The sequence below is a fragment of the Salvia splendens genome, chromosome 20 (assembly GCF_004379255.2).
Source record: "Salvia splendens isolate huo1 chromosome 20, SspV2, whole genome shotgun sequence".
Classification (NCBI taxonomy): domain Eukaryota; kingdom Viridiplantae; phylum Streptophyta; class Magnoliopsida; order Lamiales; family Lamiaceae; genus Salvia; species Salvia splendens.
Window position 1 is genome coordinate 223,816 of NC_056051.1, and position 24,638 is coordinate 248,453.

Here is a 24,638-nt window from a genome sequence, read left to right on the forward strand (position 1 = left end):
ATTGTGATTCTTATTCAACATTAAAAGAACTAGTAACTCAAGTTTTTTGGATTTTTTTCCATTAACTTAAAAGTGAAATAACACAATCCATACATTAATTTTTTAAAAATAAATCACTTATATCTATAATTAAAAAAAACAAAGACAATTACCATATCTATTTAAATTAGGACAAATAGAATAACGAATTCATGAATTTTAATATTTGAGAAAATAATAATAATAATAATAATAATAATTGTTAAAATTTGATTTTTCGTAATTGCAATAACTTAGTTCGGAATTGAAATAAAGGAATAAATGCTGAAATATTTTTAAAAATAGGGTACATCCATGGATCGTAAAATAAAAAGTATTTTAAGTCATGTAAAAAGGCCCATTTCTTAACCCACACCCACCAAATTAAATTAAATAAATCAAATAGTAAGCTGGAGCGAAGTTTTTACATCTTAGAAATAAGCGGCGAAAATTAGAAGAACCAGTAGCGGAGAGTAGGCGACGGGGCAGAGATTTGGATGTCGTGGGGTTGGAGGCTGCTGGAGGGTATTTTACGGGGTCATAGGGCCGGCACCTACATCCGCCGCTGATCCCGTACACTTGTGGGTGACGTTTGATTGCAAAATTAGCATGAGTCAAGGCTATTATTACATATTGTTATCAGAGCCGTGGAGGCGGTGATAGACATTGAAGAGAGAGAGAACGGTATGCGATAGCGAAGTCGCATGTACGTACTGGAATGAAGTAATAATCCTATTGGAACGAAGTGAAAACCTACTAGAATGAAGTAATATATATTCTGGAATGAAGTTAAATTCAGCACACAAATTCGACCTCCTTTCGAGAACGACTAAAAGAGATAAGAAAATCAACAGGAGTAGCATTTACAGGAATCCATTTCTTAAATATTTTCACCCAAGTTACATATGTTGAGTACTTACAGGGTGTCCTTGAAGAACGGTGGCAGCCACTGCATCAAGTTTCAGTTCTGATCGAGTGCTCGCCGACCTCTTGAATGAGCTGAATCTGTCCCTCGGAACTATCTCCAGATGAGAGATAATATGTGACTGTTTTGCATTGTTCTACAATGTTAGAAAAATATCGCAAGCTGCAGATATGTGGGTATTTTATTCCTGGGGACCAGTTGCAAACAAGCTAACAAGGCCTCGAAATACTTGAACAGATAGCTGTTGTGCAAGAAAAGGCTCTCCATCCACATTCCAAACTCCCTCCTTCCCCAAAGATTTGAATGTGAAAGCTGGAGTCTTCCCCCAGGCATGGAGAAAAGTCAGCGAGACTACACAGGAAAACAACTACACAAGCAAGTTGAAGAAACATACTTTATGGTGTTCGACAAATTTATAGCCCAGGGGTTCCCCGCCTTTCCTAGCAAGCTGAATAAGATGCCTGCGTTTGAAACCATATATAATGTTGAAACTCATAATCCAATTGCCACAACGGAAATCATGAATAACTGGAAACAAAGAATAAAATCAAGTGCAGAAGTGAATTAAACAGATTTTCTCTTCTTGAAGACAAGGACCAACTGAATTGGTAGCATTTGGGTGTGTCAAGTGGGAAGCTTCTAGAAAGAAACCCGTGAAAGCAAATTTATGGAGCCCAATGGTATGAAAATGATGCTGAACTGTACATGGTTTTAGTTCAGGAAGCAGGTTAAGAATTGTAGCCAAGTTATGTACTCTTTGTCCTAACTGTTTTCTGTGTAAATTATACTTAAGCTGGTGGCAGTAGTATGTGAAGGTTTCCAAGCAGCTCCAGCATAACCCTAGTTTGACAAGATCGATGACATAATGCTATCTAGGTTCGAGCTGTCATATTGCCATGAAGAATGTGTTGTCGAGCATGTGCCTATCAGTAGAAAGGACCTCGAGACTGGATGTTATTATGCTGCAAAGAAGCATTTTCCTTAATTTGACAACAAACTCTATGCACCTTCACCTTGAAAGGTGACGCGATATAAACTTGCAACAACAGGTTAACTCTGTTTCCCTCCACTTGGTATTTTCACAAACAACCACGCAAGATGAAGTTGAAACATTTTGGTCAGGCTAACATGTAACTTGTGCATGCACGCATGCAATGTGTACGTTTCTAAGAGAGAGAGAGAGAGAGGCTGAATTAAGAAATTACCACAAATAATAAGGGTGAGGGCATTCTTTTATCAATATCAGATGCAGGAATCCATCAGAAAGATGAGCATCAGCTACTAGGCCATCAGGAGCCTTTTCATTCCGGCAAGATATCACAGCAGCACCAACACTCAGATAACGTCCTTTGGAACTTGACCATTTCATTCCTTTAAAGTCCTGGGCTAGGCTGAGGGAACCAGTATTTGTGTGATTGGATTTTGAATTGCATATGGCACAGTTAACATGACAAGTCATTCGATCAGGCTTTTTGGGAAGACACCAAAACCTTCTGCTATGGACTTCAGGATCTGCTTCAGGACTCGAGCTAGTTTCTTCCGCTTCGACTTCAAGATAACTAACTTCTGCCTCATATGACCTTCAGAAATACAGAAAAAGAACAAAAGGACAGATATAAAACAGAGTAATGATCAACAGTCATATATTAAAGAATCATCCGATGATCATAATAGCAACAAGGAGATTATTTCTAGGCAATATCAATTTTCGTGGTTAAACCTTTCCCTTAGATAGCCTCCTAGGGGAAGTGTCATGAGTTCTATTTATTTCCACTTAATTGGCTACCAGAATTCATCATTTGATCCAGCATATTCTTGTGAAGCAATCATGCCTTTCACATTGTCACCTATCACACAAATGGTTGATTATCAATTTAGCACTTTTTACAGCAGCACAATGGTGGTGGGCATCAGCTACGTCGTACACATTGAATAAAGCAACAAGATGCACCCACTGCTCTCTTTACCTAGGGTTATATTACTTTTCTTAATTGATGGTCGACAGACATTGTCATTATTACTAGTTCTTAACCATTAACATGTCTACTATGCATCAATTTCAAAGAGAGTCCAAATTGTACTAAATATTGCCATTTTTAAAGCAGAAAGCTGAAGTAAATATAGAACGCAGAATCTCTACATATGTCAAGATCTACAGCTATCAATCTAACAATGAGTAACTTATTCCATACTTGTGTTGAAGGAAAACCTTTGTCCCAGCATAGTCATATCGCTTAGGTCCCATCCAGCGATACTTCTCGCTCTCAGTAATGACATCTCCATAAAAGCCATACCTAATAATTGTTGAGACTAATCATCAGATTTAAGCAATAAAGCATGTGACAAACTTCTTCCCATCTAAAAAGGTATGCCCAGGGTCATGACCATTGAAGACATTTTCTGCACGATGTGGAGGAACTATCATACATTACCTCATGGAACTGGGGGACCAACCTTTATGTTGAATTCAGATAGAATGATTAAATGGTGGATTTAGAAAAGTGAATTGAAACCCAAAGATATATCCACTAACTTGATTGGAAACAAACAAATCAATAAATTTTGATCATTAAGTTGGCTTTATTTTTTATGGATATATAAAATCTAGTCTTTCGAAACTCACCCTTCAGTTCTCTTCTCTCAGATTCAGTCAAAAACTCATGCACATAATCACCCCAACACAGTTCAATCAATCATTTGGATTTTAAGCACATGAGATCTCACTTCTTATTTGTTATTTAGTTTTAAACAATAAATAAAAATAATTTTCAAAATTCTCCCTCAAACTTTGTTTTCTACGAACTTAAAGCCAGTGGGTTTTAATTTCATTACTTACATATCCACTCTAAATACCAAGAAGGGATTTTCAAACTATTGGAATATCAAATCTCTAAATCTGAATCCGACCTTACAGTTTCAGTAGCAAACTGTAGTTTATTAGCATCTTGGAAAGTTGGAATACATATGAGATGAGTTTTAAATATAAGAGTAATTAAATTTATCAGTCATAAGAAGATCATCGTGAGGGCATGTGCTAAAGTTCAACAATGAGAAGAAAAAAATTTGTAGGGCTATATATTTGTCTCTCTTATAAAAGGGGTCAAAAGTCTATATCTGATTATTGTAATGTAGACACATCAAAATTTGAACACATAATTTATGGGAAGGTTGTCAAACCCAACAATAAGTATTATAATGAAATTATTGATTGTAGACAAAAGAATACCCAGCAAAAGAAGCAGCATAGCGTACACATGGTTCTTCATTTGCTGAATTTGTTTCCTTCCATCTTACAACTTGAGCTATATCAAGGTGCACCTTTTTCCCGAGGATGATGTGCAATGCTGATGTTACAGCATCTCGAGCCCCAGTGGTACTGCAATAAGAAAATCAAACATCAAAAGTTCTATCCAGATGGTTGAAAGCAGTTTCTTCCCTCACTAATGGATCAACTAATATGAAGCTCCAGTTTTATCAGGCACATATATTTCAAGTGTGGAAAGAAGAAAAGTGACAATCTCGTAACTGAAGAATAATCAAAAGACATTTTTCTAATCATTTTTAAATCATAATGTCACTAACCATATTGCCTCATCACAATTTATGACAAGGTTTATATTTCTTCTTCAATGTGGTATTATAACAGTATGCGTGTCACTTCAATATATCTAAAGTAAAATAGGTTCTAAAAATCAAGACACGGCTTTTGTTAGAAGGCCAAGAGGGCTTTAAATATAACTAGCCTCTCTTCATAATATAGTAAAAGGCAAGAACAGAAGATATAATGTGATGAAGGAGCCCACACCAAAAATTGGTACTATATGAGTTGCATCAATGTTTGTTTACTATTACTGGTATCAAGGAGGCATAATGTACATATGTTTTAGCTTATATTTTTGTGGTTATGTCTCTGCTGCAAGCTGCTAGAGCATATAGATTCAGAGACCATAAAATACCACCATGCCTGTTATCCCTGAGATAACTCGTACTACCATCTATGTTTTGAGATAAAAGATTTTCCAAGAGTAAAGCTAAAAATCTTAGGTTACATTACACATATTAGGCATTTTAGATTTCAATAAAACTCTAGTCACCAGTTGCAAGTTAATAAAGAATTTTAACTTACTAAACAAAAATCAATAGCACTCATCTAGACCCACGATCGATTTCTTTCTTATGGCTAATATCATAGTAACTATTTACAGTATGAACTAATTCTACAAAATGCAAATGCTTGAGAATCAAATACATAGCTATACAAAGCCATAATCACATTAAAAAATATAACGGTTCTTTAAACTAAAGTCCAAAAAAATATAAGCTTTTATCGTAAAAGCATTTCAATTATCGTTACAGATGAATAGGGCTGGGTGATATAGATAGCTCAAGGCTCTAGCACAGGTTCCTTTGAGAGACGATAAAACCAATTTCCATGTGCCTCAGAGAAAAGGCATCATGTGACAGAATATAAAACTGAATATACCAAATAACAATGGCATCAGTAGATCCAGCAGGGATAAGCCCAAATCTGAACATTTCATTTGGAAACGGTGACTCTGAATCTTTTCCTGCATAAATGAAAAGAGAAGAATTGACAGAGGAACATCACGGAAATAGATACACCTGCTATGAATCAGTGGAGGAAATTGATAACTTCAAGTATACTTTAATGGCTTTCACCAAAAATTTCCCAGGTCTATAAATCAAGAAATAAACTCATAGCAAGTGTCTTTTGAAAAAGTAATTTCACTGGACATGATAACATACCAAAATTAGAGGATTCAAGCCCAATGTTCTCAGAGCCCCTCAGAAGGGGAGATCCATCTTCATTATGATCACAGTGCTCTGAGAGTGTTCTGTTAACATTATGATTTGAAACATTGCATTCACTCGCAGCCGGGGGCGTTATATCTGAAGGAGTTGGTGGATATGGAGCTTTATGCCTTGACAAGAGAACGCCATTAAGGATCTCGTTGAAAAACCCATCACCACCCTAGTACCATTGGAAAAGTAAGCAGTATATGAGAAAAAAGATAAAGCCAAATATTAATCTAAGAAATACAAATCCTAATAACAGCATGTATGTATATTATCATAGTGCAAACTCAGTAAGGAAACCCAACAGGTGTTGAATAAATTGCTCAAGCAACCATGCTGTATTAAAAGAGAACTTACCTGTACGTAATTCATAACAAAATATATCAAAGATAAGCTTCATCAGTTTCTAACTGATGAGACAACTGAAAATAATGAAGCTAGATCAAAATTGTTCCAATGCTTCACAAATGAATCATGGCAGAAGACCAGGATAAAAAGAATGAAATAAGAAAAAAATGCTAAGGTGGATTACTTATGTTGTGAAACTTTTATTAGAATGTGATCCGTTCCTCAATCCTTATTCACCTAGAAACAGAAACTTCATACTCCCTCCGTTTTTTAAAAATAGCCACTCTTTCCATTTTAGTCCGTTCTTTAAAAATAGCAACTTTCAAACTTTCTATTTTAGGAAATCTTTACACCCATATACATCAATTTATTTACCACTTATACCACTACAATTAACAACTTAAAGTGGACCCCATGATCCACTAACATTAATTCCATTACTTTTTTCTCTCCCTCTCTCTTACTTTACCAATTTTTCTCTCCCTCTCTCTTACTTTACCAATTTTTCTCCCCCTCTCTTACTTTACCAAATTGTGCATTAAAACCCGTGCCGTTTCAAACCTCCCTATTTTTAAAAAACGGAGGGAGTAACAGGGAATGCAAATGAAGTTGGCAATGTAAGCAATACATATAATCACGACATCAGAGCAATAAAACACTGATGACATACAGCAGAAAAGCTAAGTGAGAAAAGTTAAGATCAAATATAGCAAGGGATGACCTTCTTTCCACCACATTACTCAAAATGGAAATACTTTTTTAAGAAGGTAATCCAACAAAGAGATTCTTATTGCAATGGTCAATTCATCCCTGATACAAATATTGTCCAAAACAAGGTTTTTCTTGTGTAGAAAAAAATAGCAAAGTGTTTTTCAGCATACATCTCTTTCAAGTTTCAAAATTTATTACCCCTATTCTTACTTACATACGATTTGATTTTGATTTACTCACCGCTCAAAGCTCCTCTCTCTACCTCTCTACAAATTACCCGCCAAAAGGTTTATTTTTAAGTTTTTTTTTACGATTACGATTCCTAATTTCATCTTTCCCCTCTCTCCCATCCCCCCTAGGGTTTGTTTTCCTCTCTCTTATCAAACATGAAAGAAGCATCAATATAGCCAACCCTAAACCCTAAACTTCTTCCACTATTTGCTGTATTTTCAATATAAATTAAATTGTTACAGAAATTAATTAAACAATTTGGTTGATACAGCACAATAAATTAGTGAACATGACTATTCAATTTAAGTACATGATAATCATGTTTGGATGCGAGAAACGGTAACTAAGCATGAAACATATATGTAACTGAGTAACTCTACTTAACATCCATGTTTTCTGACAGAACAACCCATATTCCATAAATATTGGAAAATAGACACATGGAATTAGAAGGATACAACTACTTACAACAGCTACAACACCATCGTACAAATTCAGCTCCCTATTCGTAATTGAGGATAGCATATCTCTTGCATGTCCGGCCCTCTCTGTCACTATTACCTGTACAAGAAATAGAGATCATGAGAACACTATTTGAACTATTTTACTAAATTGGACATTTGGCCTATGAAAGCTACTACATGATGCCCAAGGTCAACGGTCTTGAAGATTAATCAATCACTAATTCACTACCTGTAATTGGACTATTAAAGAATTAATCCTAGTGCAAAAACCAAATAATGAAGCCTTGCAAGTTGCAAACCATAACATTGATAAGATCAAACCTACAATCAGGTCCAAGGTAATAATTGTACGTTATACAATATATCTACCATGCCAAACAAGTTAATGCAAAAAACAACCATGATCAGAAGTACTTTAAGTATGAAAAACTCAACAGATTACTTATTCTTTTGAACACTAAGAGGATAACTAAAACATAAACTTACCTTAGTTTTAACTTTGGCCTGAGAAAATAAGGGAGCCACTGTTTCCCATATTTTGCATCCATGTCCTTTCCCACTCCTCGGATGAACCAAAACCTAATCACTTAAGGAGTTAAGCCTACGAGAAAAAGGAAAAGGACATAATTGATCTAGATTAACCATTTTGAGCTTCCGAAATAACTGACAGTGCTAAAGAGTAAAGAAGAAGAAACTAAACCACCAAAACTAAAAGTAAGCAAACAATATTGTCACATACCAGAAGATTCTTAGGTCGCTTAACTTCCATGTTCAGATGAGAATTAATCTGGTTTACCCAAGACATACAAATCTCCAAATCTTTATGACCAAAAGTGTACACTAATGGCGTCCAAACAGATGATTGGGTCTTTGATTTGTGAACAACATAGATAGTAAACCTGTACATCTGTTGAAGTGAAGATAAAACACAATACATGAGTGTATAAACTGTATCAAAAATTCATGTGTATACCAGGCTTAGTAGTGGATAACATGTTTCACCTCAGAAGAATGATCTGAAAGGGATACTTCCAAGCTGGCAAGAGCAGATTCATGGACCAGACCCCAACCAATGAAGTTAACAGCAAAAACATCGGCGATATTAACCTCCATTTCTGTATTCGAAACAAGTTTGAATCCCAGACAAGAAAAATTATCCCCTTCCTGTAGTAATACAAATAAAGCATCTTATGCTGATCCCACAAAAACAACATGCAATTCACATAGCCTTACTTCCCCATGGGACAATTCACGATATACAAAGAGCAAATAAACAGGAAAGTGTTAGGGAGACTATACAGAAGACAATTTAAAAGTCAGTTTCATATCACAAATCACTAAATGATGTCAATCCGTATGTACTTGAAATGCTATGGTTTCCGTCAAGCATCTGTAAAGTGGAGTTTCAGTTGATTAATCTCTCTCATGTCCTAATATCATGCGCATGCTTCTTCACTACTCCGACATCAACTTACTTTACAATAATGGAAAGTATTTGATGCTAAAATGTCTCTCTGAGTGCAAGACCTTCATTTCCTATGTCTTTAATGCAAAATACTACTCTATTTTATCACTACTAAACAAAATTTGATGACCAACTGCAGCACATGAGCATGGAACCTCCCCAATGTAATTTGCAACTGAACTAAAAAGCTAGTATTTTCTTAATTACTATAAACTCCTCCTCACTGAACTCACAGTTAACCATATATACTAAGAAATAGATGAGCTAATTGTTAAATCCTTATCCTTTTTCCTTTTCCAATACAGGTTTACATGCTACTTCGAGCAGCAAGCAGAAAGAGAAATATCCGTGATGGCAGACTAACCTATAAAACAAATAACTAATCTCAAATGATTTTTGGATCAACAAGCGGGTAATATGAACATCCATAAGTTGAAAATGAAGAATGTAGTCAGAAATCATATGTGCAAACATCAAAACTTCAATCAGATAAGAAGAATTATGATTAATCTACTGAGACAAAACATAATCGCAATAATTGCAGAGATCTTTCCAGTTAAAGTCAAGATTTCATGAGATGGAGTATTTTTTTTTTTGAAGAATTGCGAAAAAAGAAAGAGAGAAATTACTGACATCATTCAATGAATCAACCAGTCGCCATGACAATCCATCTGAAGTATGAGTAATAACGACTTCACCAGTGCGATCGAGTAAGAAGTTGCAACAGGAAACGGAGGGCTGATCAGCATTAGCAAAATCTGGATTTGGGGGAGAATTAAACCCGTCCTGGTTTGTTTCCATGTTAACTTTGTTTCGAATAATTTGGAATTGCTGTTTAAAGTTGGAAGCAATCAAATTAAGGTAAACGGATAATATGATCAGTGATACAAGCCGAATGTGTGATCTGTAATTTGGTTCTTTGAGACCTCATTTTCTTCGTTGATTCCCTCTTCCCTAATATTTTCTATCTTTATTTCCTCTTTAGATTTTTCAACTTTTCCGATTTTCTAATATTTTTTCCTCAAATCTAAGGAAATATTGTACTAGTAGTATTTGATAATATTAAACTAGCATTGATATTGTTATATTCGATTTTTGTTTTGCTGTGTCTTTGGATATAGCATTATTCGATTAGCTGGTCAATTTGAGGTTGTGCTAACTATTTTTATATCTAAGCTTATTTTTGTGATGTGATTGTTTGTTATTGATGGTTTCAATTATTTTTGTTAGCAGTGTAACACTCGTGCTATATACATTGGGACCCAACATTTTCAAATAATGAATACAAATTCTAATGAAAATATAAAAAATAAGAATTCAAAAAAATATAAAGATTTACAAAAATATAAATGTATGTATCTTGTCCCACTTGAAATGAAGAAGTTACTCCTCCCTAATAAATGAACATTTCAAATTCGACAAACGATTTTACACAATTTTAATTTATGATATAAGTGGAGTAATAAATAAAATAAATGACAAAGAAGAGATGTGAATAATGATAAAAGAGTATGAGTTAGTTAGAATAAGATATACAAATAAAGAAATATGTGTGAATAGAGATCAAAGAGAAAAAAATCAAGTAATTGGAATAAACAAATAGCTCAACAAAATAATTGTCATCTGTAACATAGGTTGTTGACATAGTTATTAGTTATCAATTTAAGATAATTGTCAACCTAACAGTACTCATAAACTATATATATATATATAGAGTCGTGATCAGATGATAACCCCTAAATATCGTAATAACCCTATAACCAAATCTGGACCACACATATTTCTAATCATGCGGTTGAGATTCAAACTTAGATTTACTTCATAAAAAAAAGCGCGGGGGTAAAACTTTAATTTCTCTCATTTAATTTCTGAATTTTGCCAAATATCACGTAAAATGATAAAATGATAGGTTTATTGCATAGAATGATAGTTTTGAGATTCAAACTTAGATTTACTTCATAAAAAAAAGCGCGGGGTAAAACTGTAATTTCCCTTATTTAATTTCTGAATTTCGCCAAATATCACGTAAAATGATAAAATGATAGGTTTATTGCATAGAATGATAGTTTTGCCGGATAGAATGATACTATGAGTTGATAAAATGATACTTTTAACTGACTGATAAAATGATAAAATGATAGGTTTATTGCATAGAATGATAGTTTTGTCGGATAGAATGATACTCTGAGTTGATAAAATGATACTTTTGACTAACGGATAAAATGATAAAATGATAAAATGATAGGTTTATTGCATAGAATGATAGTTTTGCCGGATAGAATGATACTCTGAGTTGATAAAATGATACTTTTGACCGACTGATAAAATGATAGGTTTATTGCATAGAATGATAGTTTTGCCGGATAGAATGAATGATACTTTTGACTGACTGATAAAATGATAAAATGATAAAATGATAGGTTTATTGCATAGAATGATAGTTTTGCCGGATAGAATGATACTCTGAGTTGATAAAATGATACTTTTAGCTTATAAATGTTAGGTTTACTGCATAAAATGATAGTTTTGCAGGATAGAATGATACTTTCAGCCGATAGAATGATAGTTTTGCCGGGTAGAATGATACTTTCAGCCGATAGAATGATAGGTATTTTTGGTGTATAAAATGACATTTTTGTTTAATAAAATTATACTTTTACCTGATAAAATGATAATCTAAGCGGATAAAATTACAGAAACCTTATAAAAATGATAGTTTTTCCGGATAGAATGATACTCTGAGTTGATAAAATGATACTTTTAGCTTATAAATGTTAGGTTTACTACATAAAATGATAGTTTTGCCGGATAGAATGATACTTTCAGCCGATAGAATGATAGTTTTGTCGGGTAGAATGATACTTTCAGCCGATAGAATGATGGTATTTTTGGTGTATAAAATGTCATTTTTGTTTAATAAAATGATACTTTTACCTGATAAAATGATAATCTAAGCGGATAAAATGACAGTAACCTTATAAAAATGATAGTTTAGCTGAAGAAATTGCATATAAGCTGATAAAATGATACTTTAACGTGACAAAATGTCATAAAACTGATAAAATGATAATTTTGCCTGATAGAATGATACTCTGAGTTGATAAAATGATACTTTTGACTAACTGATAAAATGATAAAATGATATATGTTAGGTTTATTGCATAGAATGATAGTTTTCCCGGATAGAATGATGTTGATAAAATGATAATTTTGACTGACTGATAAAATGATAAAAAGAGCGAAATTCAGAAATTAAATGAGCGAAATTTGGATACGTAAATTTTATCATGAGCGAAATGACATATTTACCCCCGCGCTTTTTTTTATGAAGTAAATCTAAGTTTGAATATCAACCGCGTGATTTTAAAAATGTGTGGTCCAGATTTGGTTATAGGGTTATTACGGAAATTGGGGTTATCATTATAATGCACCCCATATATATATATATATATATATATATATATATATATATATATATATATATATATATAGGGAGATGGAAAGGCAGTAGCATTCATTCTCATCCTTTATGTAGATGACATGCTTATTTCAGCTGAGCATCAGGAAGAGGTGGAGCAAATTAAGGTTGGACTAAGATCAAAATTTGATATGAAAGATTTGGGAGATGCAAAAGCTGATTCTGGGTATGGACATTGTAAGAGACAGGAATGGAAAGAAAATTTGGCTCACACCTAAGGATTACATTGGAAAGGTTCTTAAAAGGTTTCAAATGGATAGCAGCAGGTCAGTTTTTTACCATTGGGACAGCAGCACAAGCTAAGTGCTGAACAATGTCATAAAGATGGTGAGCAAAGGAAGGAAATGGACAAGGTCCCATATGCTAGCATTATAGGAAGCATTATGTACACGATGGTGTGTACAAGGCCAGATATAAGTCATGCAATTAGTGTGGCAAGCAGATTTATGGCAGACCCGAGAATAGAGCATTAGCATGCTCTAAAGTGGATGCTCAGATATCTTGTGGGCACTCAAGGTTATGGAATATTGTTTGTTGGGAATCACAAAGATGAAGGTGGAGCATTGATGGGGTTTTGCGATTCTGATTTTTCCGAGAGCATTGATACTAGGAAGTCTCAATCTGATTATGTATTTTGCTTATATGGAGCAACGGTTAGTTAGAAGTCAAGTTTGCAATCGGTTATTGCATTATCTACAACCGAAGCGGAGTGCATTTCTCTCACAGAAGCAATCAAGGAAAGTTTTTGGTTGAAGGGGATGTTAACAAACTTTGGGGTTAAGAAGGATACAGTGACACAGTACTACGTGACTCAAATAGTGCGATATGCCTTGCTAAGCATCAGACATTCCATGAGCGTAGCAAGCATATAGATGTCAAGCTGCATTGTATCAGGGATGAGATTGATAAAGGGTCTGTGAAGGTTTCAAAGGTGGGGACCGAGGACAACGCAACTGATATGCTGACTAAGACTTTACCAGCATCCAAACTAAGGCATTATCTGTTTGGTTTGGTGAAATAGAAAGAGAGATGGGAATTTGGAGAAGACAGTCTACATTGCTCACTAATGTCCCAAGGTGGAGATTTGTAGAAGTGTGGGGCATATTTCACAAATGAGAAAGCTGAGGGACTAATGTGCAAATTACAGAAAGGGTTTGAAATTAGGTTGAACAATTGGCAATTTGGGGGTTATGAGCTTAAGCTTCAGCTCATTCAGTTACACCAAATATAAACTCTCTTAGCTAAGAAATATAAGCTAATCTTTGCTGTTATTAGCTTAAGAAGAGTGATGCATTTGTCTGTGTAAGGAAATCATTGTAGTTGAGAGAGCTCTCGCGATTGAGCCGATAGATTTCTGGAGTGCATCATTGTTTGGAATTTCTGATTCGTTTCTGTAATTCTTGTGCGTGAATGAGTAATAACGATTGAGTGCTTTTCCCGTGGATGTAGATCTTTACGATTGAACCACGTATATCGTTGTCATTGTATTTTTGTTATTCTGTTTTTGGTGTTTGATTGTTCATCGCAATTCCGATCAATTCGCAGCATTGATGAAGAGTGGAGAAAGGGGTAATGGATGAGAGAGAGCTTGATCCTCTTGATCCTTTTAATATCCTCTCCATAACTCACTATTCAAATCCTACTTGCTCCCTTTTTTGATGAAATGAATGTGTTGGAGATTTTGCATGGATGAACAAAAGAAAGATGAATGGAGGTGGTGGAATATTTATAGGCAAAGAGGGTGCAAAGTTTTACATGGATAATCCCATAATTTTTTAGAGTAAAGTGTTGTCCAAGAGTTAAGGACTTTTTGCCAAAAGAGGTAAGTTGTCACACCCGTCATTCATACTACCATTTTTGGAAAGAATCTCATTTTCATCATTCAAAATGACGGCTAACAAGTACAACCGTCATACGGGAAACGTGCACCATCGTTTGGGAAACATGCTTGATGTGATGCGAATTTGTCAAACGTCTTCCTTGATTTAAATGATGTGGTGGTGATGCGGCTAATATTTATCTATATTTTGTAGTTTCCGGAAGTGTGTGATGTAGAGATCAATAGGAGCACGGAGGTGGAGGTGTGGCAAGCTCGGGGCTGCCCGGCTCGATGTCGGCCCCAACCATCAGACCGATACCTTTACAGCTGTCCGGTCCAGGATGTGCACACCCGCCGAGACTCGGGGCACGCGTCTCCTCTTTTTGTTGTATTCTCGATATTCAAATTGTAATAGCGTTGGACTTTACAAGTTCTATTTGAACTTGTGTTAAAAGAACTCATAGATTTTTATACCGCATTTAGCAAAATTATTAAACGTCTTCTATATTATTATCGAGATCACGCACATTTTAAAATTCGAACAAACGAGAATAACAACTAATGCAATGCGATATTAGATCGACTATGGTTAAAAAATGCTTGGTGTTACAAGTTGAGTTTTCGAATCACTACAATCCATAAATGAGGAATTCCCTTTCATATTAAAGAAAAAAAAATCCAGTATAATAAACTTAGGGGTCGTTTGGTAGCCATGTTACGTCTAGATAAGAGGAGTAATCTGGGTTTATTTGTGCATTTGGTAGCTATGTTAACAATCTGCGTAGCCCGTGTTTGGTATCCGGCCCGCACAAAGCCCACTGAAAAGCATATGTTTCAATCACATTTGTAACTACTCATTTGTCTATGTTACATATCTAATATACCTAGTTAATTTTGGTAAAATACATTTTTACCCATCCATTTTTCAGTTAAAAATAATACTAATATTTATAAAATTATTATAATTAGAAGTTAACAAAAGCGTACTTAAAATAATAAAAATGATTAAAACAATTTACATAACATATCACAAATTTTAAAATAAAATATTTTAAAATATTAAAATTTCTATATTAGTCTAAACAATATATTATATAAAGTTGTGTGACGTGTTTTATTACCATGCCTTAAAAAAGATAATATAATATTAAATTGTAATATGTATAATAATTATTTATATTATACTATAATATTTTTAATTATATTTTCGACCCCACGAGTTTGGCTTTTTAGATTATGTCATTGGAGAGAGTGTGCCATAGAAGAGAGCAATTATTCTTCATGGATAGTTTAGTCATTAACTTAAATTAATGAGGATAATTTTGACAATTATAATTTTATCCATATTTGTAACTTGTTATATCAAATACTTAAATAAAATAACTCATAATTATCTTAAGCTATCAAACACCCAATAAAGATAAATTAATTAATCGAAACTATGATAACTATCACAAATTGTATCATGTCTAGTTGAACATAATATAGCTATCAAAACAATGCCTTAATATGCATACAAATATTTTTAAGTATCGCGGGATAATTAATGTTGTCCCTTACGAATGTCTTCGTTTCACTTCCTTCATGAATTGCATATGTTGGACCCTCAATCCTCTTTCTTCAGCCTGTACCAATACAATCTTAATATAACTTGGAAAAATACATAAATAAACAAATATCATTGAGACATGATTTTACTAACTATTGAAACTTTTTATGAACACGACTACTTGAAGAATAAATACAACTAGACACCAGTTTTCTGATCTATTTTTGTAATTTGCACCTAAACGTGTTTTCTCCGGCTGTAGAAAATATAAGTGAAAATATAAACGTGTTTTTCATAATAAAAGATACTCCTTTCGTTTCATGTTAATATAGTCATTTTACTATTTCGGAAAGTTCCAAATTAATTGAGTCATTTCTATTTTTTGCAAAAAGTAATTCTCACTTTTATTTTATTCTCCCTTCCTCTCTCTAACTTCATTCTCTCTTACTTTTTCACCATCATTTAACACACTATTCTTAAACTTCGTGCTGAAAAGAAATGACTCTATTAACAAGGAACGGATAGAGTATTGTTTTGTGTGTTAAGTAAAAATAGAAAATACTACTCCCCACATCCCTCTGTAGTTGAGTCGTATTCCTTTTTGGATTGTCCTACTGTAGCTGAGTCGTTTCCTTTTTTGGCAAAGCAACAACTTTTCTTCTCTCTTACTTTAGTATCTCTTACTACTTTATTCTCTCTCCATCTCTCTATTTTTTTCCTTTTTTATTTTAATATTCATTTACTTAACTCACTTAATACAATTTTTCTTAAATCTCGTGCCGAAAAGAAACGCCTCTACTACAGAGGGATTATTCAGTCGTCCCTAACAATGCTATGAGCGTATGCTTATGCTAGAACTAATTAATTTTCCCGCCAAGGTACAAAGGGATCACCAATAGAATTTTCAGCATCCATCATGCTTAACCCCATCCCGTCTCTGGTACTACTGCATTCACATGGTACCAAATGTAATTCTATCAACGTCAGGCCATACTGTTATCCAAGGCAGATATTAACGCCAAGTTTGTGAGATGTGCACCCAAGGCATCATTTACCCAAGTTTTAACCCATTTTCTTTGCTCGTGCTCCTCTTAACAAAAAAAAGACAGGTGATTTCTCTTTCCAACCTGCCATGAACCACATATTTCACTGAGCAAATTTGTGATCGTCCTCTTTGACGACATCTTGGTGTACAACCTCTCATTAGAGGCCCCACGACCAGCAACTATGCTAGTACTCAATGTTATCTCTTCATATTCCTTTTTGTGTGATATTAGGAAAATGCTCGATTGATTATATATCTTTCCCACATCAACAACGTACTCGACTTCTGTCATTGATTTTGGCGTATTTTGATCACATGAAGTAATCTCTTAAAATGCCTCACAAGAGTGGAGAAGTTTTGAAACGATATGAGTTTTAATATCGAATTGGTAAAGTAAGAAAGCGGAAGAGAAAAAATAGGTAAAAGAAGAGACGGTGGTGGACTTAATGTTAGTGGATTGTACGGTCTATTTCCAAAAATTGAAAGTTTTTATTTTTAAGAAACGGACCAAAAAAGGAAGAGTTTCCATTTTTAAGAAAGAGAGTAACATATAAAAAAAGGATGTGATTACTACCAAGGTGATGTGAGACAAAGACTAGGATTTAGACAACTTCATACACTAATTTCTTCTATTTTTTATATAAGCCGTTTGGGATGTAAAAATAATACTAGTAGCAATAAATTTACGGAGCAGAAGAGAAGAAAAGAAATGAAAAGAAAAGAAAACGTACATTGGCAACGGCGTACCTCAAGTGATGCAACGAGTAAAACTGGGTTTTCCAGTTCTTGGAATAATTGTTTGTACTGCTTGAGCATCACCGACAGCTCCGTTACTAGAAAACACGTCTTCTCTACCTATAACAATTCACGATTACTACTTCGTATTTTATGTAATCAATTTTACTATTTCTTAGAATTATTTCTAGTTATATTTCTAGCTCTCAAATTAATTCCCCTAATTTTACGAAAACTAGTTTCACTTATGTTTCCCATTTGACTTAATATGATGACAGAGAAAACTCCATCACTTTGTTGACTTTCAAGTGAATACGGTATAATACATCCTCCGTCTCACGTTACTTGAAGCGTTTTTTTGGCACGATATTTAAGAAAGTTGTATTTAATGAGTTAAATAAAGTAGAAGAGAGAATAAAGTAAGAGAATGAAGAGAGAATAAAAGTAAAAGTAAAAGAATGAATAAAGTATGTGAGATTAGATTTTTGTTTTTAGCCAAAAAAAAGAAATGACTCACGTAACTAGACAACCCAAAATGGAATACGACTCAAGTAACTTGGGACGGAGAGAGTACTGTACTAGACCTAGTACTACTAATTTCTCTTATATTTTTTTCCTAGATTCCTTATACTCCATTTCTTAATTTTAAAAATGAAATGAATTTTAATATAAAATTAATAAAGTAAGAGAGATAAAAAAAATAAAGTAAAAAAAGAATATAATGAAATTAATATAAGTGGATTATAGGGTTCATTTTCTTAAAATAGAAAGTTTCTAATTTAAGAAACGAACCCAAAAAAAATTTATTTTTAGAAAACGAATGCAGTATCTGGAAAAAGAAGAATGTCTTATTTAGTAGCAACATTGTTTTAAAAACATTGGAACTACAATTGTCTTCCCATAATTTTTATCATAAATATCTCCATCCTAATAAATACTATGAAACATTTAATTTTCAGTATGAGATTTTATGTAATGTTGTTTTGTAAAGTAATTAAGAGAAAGTAAAGTGATGAGTGGAAAAAGTAGAAATGATATTATTTCAATTATACAAAATATTTTTTTAATAGAATAATCTAAAATAAAAAAATAAAGTAAAAGAGATTTTATTTTTAATAGGAAAGTATTCATTTTGATTACCTGGCAGTACATATCCATGATACTTTCTTCGATATATCCCATGACTTGAGTGGCGGTGGATATAGCGTCATAGAAGGCCATCACATCTGCCTAAATCATAAATATTCTATTTATAGTAGTATGATTTAATATGAAATGTATTTCAAAGTTTAGATAAAATAAAAATGCAAGTTACTCGAAAAATAGTTAAGCAAAAGATAAGTACCTGTGCGTCTTGGACAAGAGGAACGCAAAGTGAAATGGCGGATAGTTTTCTGACAACTCTTCCAACAGCCTCCATATTCCTACCCTCAATTCTACACCATTCATTCAGCATTCCCATTTCCGACCTCAATATATGCACTAACTTTATTCCTTGTTTCAGCTTCTCAATTTCACATCTTTTCTCTACTCTCAACTTTCTTCTCATTCAAATTTTTATCCACCCATTCAACAACTTTCCCTGCTCAATATAAACATATTAAATACATATATAGATGGTAAAACAGTGTATACATACATGTCTGACACATGAGTGGAGCATTTCTTATTCGGTGTGAGATTTTATAAATGTAATCTGACACGATGAACAGAATGTTGGACAAAAATATTCCTTAAGAGATGATTATGAAGCTTATCATTTCATGTAACTGCACAACTAGAGCTCCTGAATAATTTCCGTTACATGTTATACTTAATTATGTTTACTGTTGTTTGTATTGTTTCATAGTTCGATTTCCAAGATTATATCTCATGATTAAATATGCATCGTATTTGGTTTCATGAGATTAAACCTCACAATTTAATGAATAATTATATGATAATTAGTAATAGCAACCCCTTCCAATTAAAATAATCCTATAACATGTTAACCAAATGACATCTTAGGTTGATTCAATACATTGAAATTGTTGACATCGTTAATTTGTCTCAGTTTATTTGTTTTCTTAGTATATCTTTAAATTTTATAAAATTGAAAACATCAATAATTTTTTAAATATTAAAATCAATCTAAATTAGTAATAAAACAACGCAAAACGCTAAATGTGCATTAAAAAAGTGTGGTGCTGCATGTTTCAAACAAGTTTAATTTTTAGTAGTAAATTCAGAGGAGAATCTTGCAATCCACACTAAATACCTGAGCCGCTCTGTTGACGTTAGCCATGGAAGATTCAGCCCGAGCATTCGCAAATCTCCACTGCAACAGCCTGTTGTACATCAGGCGGTACTGATGGTACTCTTCTTCCAATAAAGGTGAAACCTTCTTCTGCCTGAAGTACTTCAAAACCCCACTCACACCGCTTCTCGCTTCCCGTTTCGCTAGCTTCTCGGGCTCCGGAGACAGGGAAGAAAGCGATCTGCCGGGCGACAAGGCCCACGCAGAAGGAGAAGTCGACGCTGACCGCTTTCTCCTCGGCCCCTCCTCCGTCTTGCTCATGCTACGCGGCAAAAACCTAACCAAACCGCCCTCCGCCTCTTTCTTTAGCTCCTTTGCTTCTCTTTTCTGATAGATCGACGTTCGCGGTGTTGGCGCCTTTCTCCGGGGCATGCCGGGGGAGGTGCTTCCGTTCGGATGCCTCCGGTCTTGTGATTTCTCCATCTTTAACTGAATAAATGTGTGAAAATACTCGTATAAATATTTTTAACTCAAAACTACACGGAATATGTGCATGATGTTGTTAATTATTTAATTAGGCGGCGGATGGAATAGTCTTACTATACCTACCATCATAATTGGAAAGTTGAGAGCACGTTACTGCCTCGGACTTGCGACTTTGAGTTCGAGGACTCCCACGAATGCAGTATGCTGGATACCTCGTCAACTTGATGTATTCTAAATTAACATGCTTGCTAGATAACGTACTAATTTTTTTTTATCCTTTCTTTATTTTGAACACGGACTTTGTAATATATGCTCATCCGTCCCGTAATAACAGTCATATTTCGCCATTTCAGTATGTCCCATAATAAAAATTATATTTCACTTTTACCTCACATTCTATCAACTTATTTCACTTACATTTTATTATAAAACTAATATGCATAAATGGAATGTTGAAATAATTGAATAAACAATTACATAAACCTCTATGATGATTAACCAAGAACGACAGAGAATGAGTATAAACTGTAAAGCGGAAGCATACCTTGATCCATCTAGAATTGAACGGCGGAATTGCTTTGCAGTGGCTATGGATCTTCCAAACGATCAGAGATGTCCTTCACAATAGTCTGCCGAGAGAATACAGAGATATTGAACATTCTTCTGACGTCTGGGTACCATAACCTTGTTTTATATTTATATAAATATAAGATCCTTTATTTTCTATTCGGTCCCTCAACAAATAGAAAATCACAAAATGGTATCTACACTTATTTCCACAATAAATAAATACACTTTAGCCCAAACTTTAATCTTTATAGGATCACTTTAATTGGGCAACTGAAAGATAGTCATACACGTTAAATTAGTCATGTGGAAGCCCAAATTTCTAACAATCTCCCACTTGGGGGACACCAAATAAATGTGTACAGACCGAATGAACGCTCAAATATGTTATCATGTAGTGTATTCCCAAACAATCTTATTATCAACCATATCAACTTAGGACTAAAGAGGCAGTCGTCATATATTTTTATGATTAAACCCATCAGTAATCACATATGCAAACATAATCAACAACATATCAATTATAGAGTGTAGCATGGAAATTTCATGAAAGGTGATCATACATGCCTACTTCCAACTGGTCCTCCCAAATCCTTAGTGAGATCAAACTAAAACGAAAAATACAAGTTATGGACAAAACACAATACTTTATTTCTGCAGGGAATAACATAAGTTTATAACTTCATGTTCAAAACACAATATAGAGCAATAACCAAAACTATTCCCACTAAACGGAAGTACCCTTAAACTACATAACACCCATTTGGGCTACATGCCCATGAAAGACCTTGGGTAATAGTGTCACGACCGCACTTTCTAAGGATAGAAAGCTCGGTTGATCGCGACTAAGGGGATGAAAGAAGCGGGGAAGAAAGGGGAAAATTGTGGCACAACTGAAACTTGAACTGAAATAACTCGAATAATATATATCAAAGTGCATGATACAAAGAGTGTAAACTCGACTTTTACATTGCAGCGGAAGAGTCAAGAGTAGATGACATCATGTATGGAGACACGACGCATCCAAGTACTATTCTATCGAAGGATCTTCATCGCCTGTGCTCAGCACCGCACGCCGTCATCACTGCTCAACCTGCACATTTTTAAAACATATGCAGGGCTGAGTACTTGGTGTACTCAGTGGACACGTGCCGAAATATAGTTTACTGAAAACTGGTTTTGTCAAGCCACTCTTGAGTGAACTCGAGGTTTTTAGAAAAGGTCTGAGAACACCAAAACACTTTTCCTTTCCTTTGTCAAAATCGATCTATAGGTCTATTTTCCTGGAACATATGACGTATCTGACTAACTCTTGGGGAACACAAGCCCACTAAACTCCTAGTGAACAGAATTCACGAAACTACTGGTGAACCGGAATGTATGGGCTTATCCCACTTACAAATCTGAATTCACTAACTCCTTGTGAACCGGAATGTATGGGCTTATCCCACTTACAAACCCGAATTCACAAAAACTGAAACTCCTGGTCTAGTAGGGACATCGCCCTTACTAGTCAATCAGATAGGCAAAGTTCAAAACAAAACATGGCTTGACATAATCTTTGCAACTTTATTTTTCTCATAAAACATTTTTGAAACATAAACTCTTCTTTCTTTTATCAAAAGCCGAACACATAACTTTCAAAACTTCATTTTTCTCGTAAGCATATTTGGAACAAAACTCATTTCTATCGGTCAAAGCCGAACACAAGTATCAACAAGGCTACACTTCATAAGCACCAATAAGGCAACACATAACATCATATAACATAAATCACATCACTTTCACTTTATGTAAATATCACTTTTCATAAAACTGCACATCAAATAGCAAGCTCGCAATTAACATCACATCTTAAATAGAAAGCACACAAAATACTTTTCATGAAAACTGTACTTTAAACAGAAAGCCTTCAAAATACTCGGTTAGAAAAGCCCACAAAATACTTCTCGTAAAAACTATAACTTTAACAGAAAGCCCACCTTGTTCGCTTAAAACTTCTTAACTTGGATTCTCCTGACTCCACCCTTAACTCGCGGGGATAGCCTTTTTAAAAACAACACAACTTACTAACAAGACTTACTAAAATCCTTATACTTTAATTAGAATGCATGCCCCTAATTAATCATGGCCCAAGAACTTAATTAGAATTCTACCATAAGACCAGATTAATTTCAGCCCAAGCTACCTCGTAAATTAATTCCGTCCGGCACTATCTTCAATTATTTTTGCAAACCCATGATTTCGGCACAATGCTCTTCCCATTTATTCTCTTCTCTAGGCCCAAATCAAATAATCTGTCAGCCCCTCTTCCTCTTTAATTCCCTCAGGCCCAACTTAAATTAAATCCTTGGCCCAAACATCAATAAGATGAAGCAGCCCAACAAATAATTCTCGGCCCATAACCTTGTCCTTTATTTTCTATTCGGTCCCTCAACAAACAGAAAATCACAAAATGGTATCTACACTTATTTTCACAACAAATCTATATAGGATCACTTTAATTGGGCAACTAAAAGATAGTCATACACATTAAATTAGTCATGTGGAAACCCAAATTTCTAATATGGAACGCCCATATTCTACTAACTTATTGAACCAATTTTTCTTTATATTTCTTAAAACCCGTGTCATAGCTAAATTGGACTTCTATTGCGGGACAAAGTAAGTATTTAACTTGCAGTTGTAACACATTCACATTCTATAATTGTAGTATGTGTTTATGATGTCCGCGAGGGGTGTGTACTCAAAATTTTCCCCATGCGTATATCGATTTTAGTTTATGGAAAATATGAATAATGAACTACGTTATTCTAGACAACTCGAAAAGTTCAAAATCTACGCATTTTACTGACACTAGTATTAACACCAAAAGAGTTAAAAAATGAATAGTACAAAATATAATAAAAACTCAAAACAACATGAAGATTTAGTATTTACAGATTCAAATTTGGGAATTTGGGTTCTTTAATTTGAATTCCTCATTCTCTTCTCAATTCCTCACCTCTTCTCCTCCCTTTTGTTGTGTGCAATGACTGCAAAAGCTTATAAGATGTTTTAATAGGGGTGTTGTATCTATTTCTTATTGTTTAATGCCTATAAATAGGATCAAAGAGACAATAAACTTAAAAGATAAACACTGAAGCTAGGTAAATTAGTTAAGATTCATGAAATCCATAAAAATAATACTTTTAGAAAATAAACAAATATACTACACAAAATGAAAAAGAAAAGAAGTAGAGGAAACTGTATCGTTGTTGTAGTCTCTTCTCTATTCAATTCACTTTCTGCAAAAAATATTGAAATTATATTAGTGTTAAAGATTGTAGAGAGAGAAGAAAAACTGAAGATGCAATTTTTCTTTAAAAAACTGGTATTTATAGATCTCTGCATCCAAAGTATTGTTGCATATTAATATTCGAGTTGGGCATATTAACAATTGGTTCAAAGGTATAAGAGTAGTTATTTCATATCTAACTCTATTATCTAATGGTTGCAGTAATGTAAAGTAATTTTTTAAAAAACAATTAAATAGTTTAAAAGTGAACAACCAAAATATCCAATCGGCACAATTCCTCTACGTGGTGAATTGATTTGGTCCTCCTTGATTAATTGCTAACATAGTACTAAAAATTAGGCATATTAACTGTTGGTATAAAAAGATAAAGTTAGTTTTTTCAGAAACTAATTGTATTAACTCTTAGTTTAGAAAATGTCCTTCTTTTCAGCCACATACGCTACTT

At 34.0% G+C, this 24,638-nt stretch overlaps 1 protein-coding gene and 1 pseudogene across 2 annotated transcripts; both read right to left on the minus strand.

The window, feature by feature from the left end:
* Positions 1-764: 764 nt before the first annotated feature.
* On the minus strand, positions 765-9,924 carry LOC121782865 (ceramide kinase-like). 2 transcript variants are annotated; one of them, XM_042180839.1, is made up of 12 exons: positions 9,614-9,924; positions 8,518-8,679; positions 8,255-8,422; positions 8,002-8,094; positions 7,520-7,612; positions 5,711-5,936; positions 5,427-5,511; positions 4,170-4,319; positions 3,136-3,237; positions 2,149-2,523; positions 1,338-1,404; positions 765-1,262 (listed from the first exon to the last, which is right to left on the minus strand). In XM_042180839.1, the coding sequence occupies exons 1-12, from the start codon at positions 9,779-9,781 to the stop codon at positions 1,125-1,127; spliced, it is 1,827 nt and encodes a 608-aa protein (XP_042036773.1). In that variant the 5' UTR covers positions 9,782-9,924; the 3' UTR covers positions 765-1,124. The 2 variants fall into 2 exon arrangements, with proteins under 2 accessions (XP_042036773.1, XP_042036774.1); XM_042180840.1 differs by having other exon boundaries at positions 8,518-8,630; positions 9,614-9,750.
* A 5,909-nt stretch (positions 9,925-15,833) lies between these two features.
* LOC121782672 lies at positions 15,834-20,325 on the minus strand (annotated as a pseudogene).
* Positions 20,326-24,638: the final 4,313 nt, after the last annotated feature.

Coding starts and splice junctions, on each gene's coding strand:
- LOC121782865 (XM_042180839.1), bottom strand. CDS start 9,781: ATGGAAACAAACCAGGACGGGTTTAATTCTCCCCCAAATCCAGATTTT. Junction 2,524..3,135: donor AAGGTTTTCCTTCAACACAA/GTATGGAATAAG, acceptor GTATTTCTGAAG/GTCATATGAGGCAGAAGTTA. Junction 1,263..1,337: donor AATTTGTCGAACACCATAAA/GTATGTTTCTTC, acceptor GCCTGGGGGAAG/ACTCCAGCTTTCACATTCAA.